General features: G+C 44.4%; 1 protein-coding gene across 1 annotated transcript; it reads left to right on the plus strand.

Moving 5' to 3' along the window:
• Positions 1 to 3,835: 3,835 nt before the first annotated feature.
• On the plus strand, positions 3,836 to 4,809 carry LOC114636019 (carbonyl reductase [NADPH] 3-like; the record flags this gene model as incomplete). The annotated part of the gene is made up of 2 exons (XM_028784338.1): positions 3,836 to 4,213; positions 4,757 to 4,809. Coding segments are annotated over exons 1-2 (342 nt in total), but the record flags the coding sequence as incomplete, so codon positions are not given.
• Between the last annotated feature and the right edge of the window lie 3 nt (positions 4,810 to 4,812).

The raw sequence follows: 4,812 nt of genomic DNA on the forward strand, positions 1-4,812 counted from the left end.
AGAATTGACAAATGGGACTTCATAAAATTGCAAAGTTTCTGTAAGGCAAAGGACACTGTCAATAGGACAAAACGACAACCAACAAATTGGGAAAAGATCTTTACCAATCCTTCATCTGATAGAGGGCTAATATCCAATATATACAAAGAACTCAAGAAATTAGACTCCAGACAACCAAATTACCCTATTAAAAAATGGGGTATAGAGCTTAACAAAGAATTTTCAACAGAAGAAACTCGAATGGCCAAGAAGCACCTAAAGAAATGCTCGGCATCCTTAGTCGTCAGGGAAATGCAAATCAAAACAACCCTGAGATTCCATCTCACACCAGTCAGAATGGCTAAGATTAAGAACTCAGGTGATAGTAGATGCTGGCGAGGGTGTGGAGAAAGAGGAACACTCCTCCATTGTTGGTGGGACTGCAAGATGGTGCAACCACTTTGGAAATCAGTCTGGCGGTTCCTCAGAAAATTGGACATAGCATTACCCGAGGATCCAGCTATACCACTCCTAGGCATATACCCAGAAGATGCTCGAACATATAATAAGAACATATGCTCAACTATGTTCATAGCAGCCTTATTTATAATAGCCAGGAGCTGGAAAGAACCCAGATGTCCTTCAACTGAGGAATGGATTCAAAAAATGTGGTATATTTACACAATGGAGTATTACTCAGCTATTAAAAACAATGAATTCGAGAGGTTCCTAGGTAAATGGATGGAACTAGAAATTATCATCCTGAGTGAGGTAAGCCAATCACAAAAGAACACACATGGTATTCACTCACTGATTATTGGATATTAGCCCAGAACCTTGAAATGCCCAAGATGCAACTCACAGGCCACATGAAGCCCATAAAGAAGGAAGACCAAGTGGGGGTGATTCAGTCCTTCTTAGAAGGAGCAACAAAATACTCAAGGGAGCAAATATGGAGACAAAGCGAGGGACAAAAACTGAATGAGGGGCCGTCTGAAGACCTTTCCACCTGAGTATCCATCCCATGTGCAGTCACCAAAGGTAGATGCTGATGTGGAAGTCAGGAAGTGCCTGCTGATAAGAGCCTGATATGGATGTCTCCTCAGAGGTCTTCAAGAGTCTGACATATTCAGAGGCAGATGCTCACAACTAGCCATTGAACTGATCATGGGTTTCTCAATAGAGGAGTTAGAGTGAAGACTGAAGGAGCTGAAAGGATTTGCGGCACCATGAGGAGAACAATAATACCAACCAACCACAGCTCCCAGGGTCTAAACCACCAGCCTGGGAGCACTTAGGGGGGGGATCCAGGGCTTCAACTGAATATGTAAGAGTGGAGGGCCCTGCTGGGCATAGGTGGAAGAAGAGAACCTTGACCTCATGAAGGCTGGATGCCCCAGGGGGTGGGAATTTTGAGGGTGGGGAGGTGGGAGTTGGGGGGGAGTAGATAGAGGTTACATCCACAGAGAAGAAGGAGGAGGGGTGAGGGGATTGGGGGTTCCGGGGTGTGTGGGGGATGGGGTAAGGGGACAACATAGGAAATGTAAATAAAACATCCAATAAAAAGAAAAAAGAAAAAAAGAAAAAACACTGCAGAGACAGCATTACTGGGACAGTTATAAAGAGAAAAGTTGCAAAGAGAGAGCAAGCTAGACACAGGTGGAGACAAAATGAGCCAGAGAACCGGAAGGAGCCAGAAGATTAGAACTGATTGCCAGAGTTAGTTTGCAGCCAAGCAGAGCAATTCAGGAGAAGCTGAGAGAAGGTAGATTGAATCACTCACCATAGGGAGAAGAATTTTGAGCCAGAACAGCTAAGTTGACCAGCTAGCCAGAGTTTACAAAAAGCTAGAAAGGGTGAGCCCATTCATCAGTAAGTTTTGGAGGCTGAAAATATTCTAGGCCTAGATAAGATTATATGGAGGCTAGAAGCTTCCAGGACTAAGTCTAGGATAGCAGACTGAGGCAGTAAACCTCAGACATGGCAATTAGATCAGGCGAAATAAAGTTACTTTTCCAATGAACAATCTGGAAAAGGAAGAGGATTTTGACAACAGCAGGCCTGCATTTTTTCATACAAGCAGTTGGCTGGAGATAGAGCCAGCTACCACACCCAGGCTCTCATCTTCCGAGGCTGTGTCAGTTAGCATGTACCTCACAAGCACATCTCCTTCCTTGCAGTTGACAGCTATTGTCCTGAACTTCTGTCAAAAGAGGTTAAAGAAGCAATAGAAAAAGAGAAACCAATTAATTTTTTAAAAGTCAGGAAAACATTGTTTTGTGCAGACTACTACAAACTTAGCCCAAATCCTCACTCATTCAATTCATAGTAAATTGCCACAAGTATTTAAATTTTCGAGATCTGGTCCAATTTCTAATGCTGTTTTTCTCCCCACCATATTTGGCTCACAAAGACATATATTTTAAAATTACTTACTGGAAGCTTCCTCAGTGGGGCAGGGAATATGTAAGAACACAGCATCCATTATTTTGATCACATGTTTCTTTCAAGTCAGTGTGCAAGTAGTTGAATAAATCCTTTCCTCTTGACCTGCATATTCTTACTGCAAAATGGCAAGTTCAGCCTCAATTGACTTCTCAGAGATTCTGCATTTCTGACACTGAGGTAATGTCAAGACTATTGCTCCAAAGGGCACAGTTTTGTAGCAAAGTTCCAATATATTTGAACATTTTAAATCCCCTAGATACAACTTTAAGGAGAATGGCTATGCCGAGGCAGTGGTATTTTGAACGGCTCCCATCTGAAGAGGTAGGCAGCATCTGCTCTTTGTCAATGGTCATTTACCGAAATAAGCAGAGGCAGGTGGAGAGGGCTGTTGGAGGTGCTTGGGCATCAGGTGCATGTTGAAATAGAGGGAGGTGGTGCCAACTAAAGAGGCAGGATATTACCAGTAACAAACAGTTGTATTTTCTAAGACTAGGCAGTTCTTCTTATGTGGAATATCAGTAGCTTAATGCCTTAAAGAAGTTTCCTAATGGCCAGCTGTCATTGAATCCACATGAACTGCCTGGAAGACGCTACCGACAATGGGTCTATCTACTGGCAGACCGACGTTCGGAGAACAAAAAAGTAAAAATTGTTAGAAATGAATTTTCTTTCTGGTGTTTATCATTTTTACACAATGTTACCCCTATGCCCCCTTATCATGTAGTTCTGTCCCAAGTTACTAAAGCCACAAAAGTTGCCAAGGTTGAAACTGTATCCACTTCCAGCATTGGCTGGAAACTTTCTTTGGTTTGTAGTCCATTAACAATGTAGCAATAAACAGGATTGTAACACAAAAAATAAAAAATAAAAAATAAAATAAACACCGAAAAGAGTATGTACACAGGTACAATTTTAAAGTATGGGAAAACAGTGAAAAACTTATGCAAACACTGAAGAAGAACAACCACATGGGGGAGCAAAATGCATGATTGACAGGAGGACAGCCGAGTATCCTCTCTCCAGCATTGTGCTGTCTTCCCTGGCAGCTGCCTTCAAAACTCCTTAAGGAAAAAGCCTAAGATGTCAATCATATGACCTCGCCCTTTTACTGGCTGGATTTTAACCCCCAACAGCACCATACATACTTTGAGATAACAGACAACGTGATGCATTTCTTTTGGTGGTAAATGTTTATAAAACAGCCTGAGTTCTGCAGTGGTGGGATGGGGAAGTAAGCCATCACCCCGTAAATACACACTAAAGTTCAGAAAAGCTTGCAAGGAAAACCGCCTGTGTGGCAACCTGTAGCACTTGTTGCTTTATGGCTTAGATTGCGCATGTGTGAGGGCCCATAGCCCCTCCCCTTGACCCCGTTCTCCACGCCCAACTCCAGTCAACTACTAAAGCACTGTGCTGTGCGGCTGTCCAGCTGCCTCCAGCTGCAGAGTTTCCTGCCAGTTCATTGCACTCTGACCGCCTCACTAAGCACACGCAGCTATGTCGTCCTGCAGTCGAGTGGCCCTGGTAACTGGAGGGAACAAAGGCATCGGCTTCCAGATCACTCGTGACCTGTGTCGCAAATTCTCCGGGGATGTGGTGCTCACGGCTAGGGATGAGGGACGGGGCCGCACGGCGGTTCAGCAGCTGCAGGCAGAGGGCCTGAGCCCACGCTTCCACCAGCTGGACATCGATGACCCTCAGAGCATTCGCGCGCTGCGCGACTTTCTGATCAAGGAATACGGAGGACTGGACGTGCTGGTCAACAACGCGGGCATCGCCTTCAAGGGTATGCCATGGAATTTGAAGAGGGAAGCTGGTTTGAACAGAGTCTGGTGCCAGGGTGGGCTGTAACTCTCTGGGAGCATTACTACCACCAGCAGCACTATGCTGTGGGACTCTGAAACAGATCCCTTAGGAGAAACAGAACAGGATAGGGGCTACAGGGATGCAGGAAAGCAGAGCCTCAATTCTCCCTGTGTTTACCTAGATAGGTCTAGTCGCCAACTTTTCCAGTTTTCCCTCATACAGATGTTAAGTAGTCAGGATTACAGATACTTGAGTAGAATAATTATCTGATATGGACATAAAAAAAGAGATTGAGAGGAGGAAAGGGACAAGGGGAAAGGTGTTAGATTAAGATCCTGATATACAACCTTCACACAGCCTCCCCCAGTGGTGGTGCCTTCCAAAAACAACAGAACATTGTCAGATGAACAGTGAGGCAGAGCAGTAACTAAACACAGATTGTACTTGGAAGTAGATCTCTAGTGCTCTGTGTTAGGTCTTTACATTTCCACTCAGCTAACTCGGTTCTCTTTCCTCCTGAAAGTTGCTGACACCACACCCTTCCATACTCAAGCAGAGGTGACAATGAAAACCAACTTC

The sequence above is a fragment of the Grammomys surdaster genome, unplaced genomic scaffold (genome assembly GCF_004785775.1).
Source record: "Grammomys surdaster isolate TR1022 unplaced genomic scaffold, NIH_TR_1.0 121192, whole genome shotgun sequence".
NCBI classification, from domain to species: Eukaryota; Metazoa; Chordata; class Mammalia; order Rodentia; family Muridae; genus Grammomys; species Grammomys surdaster.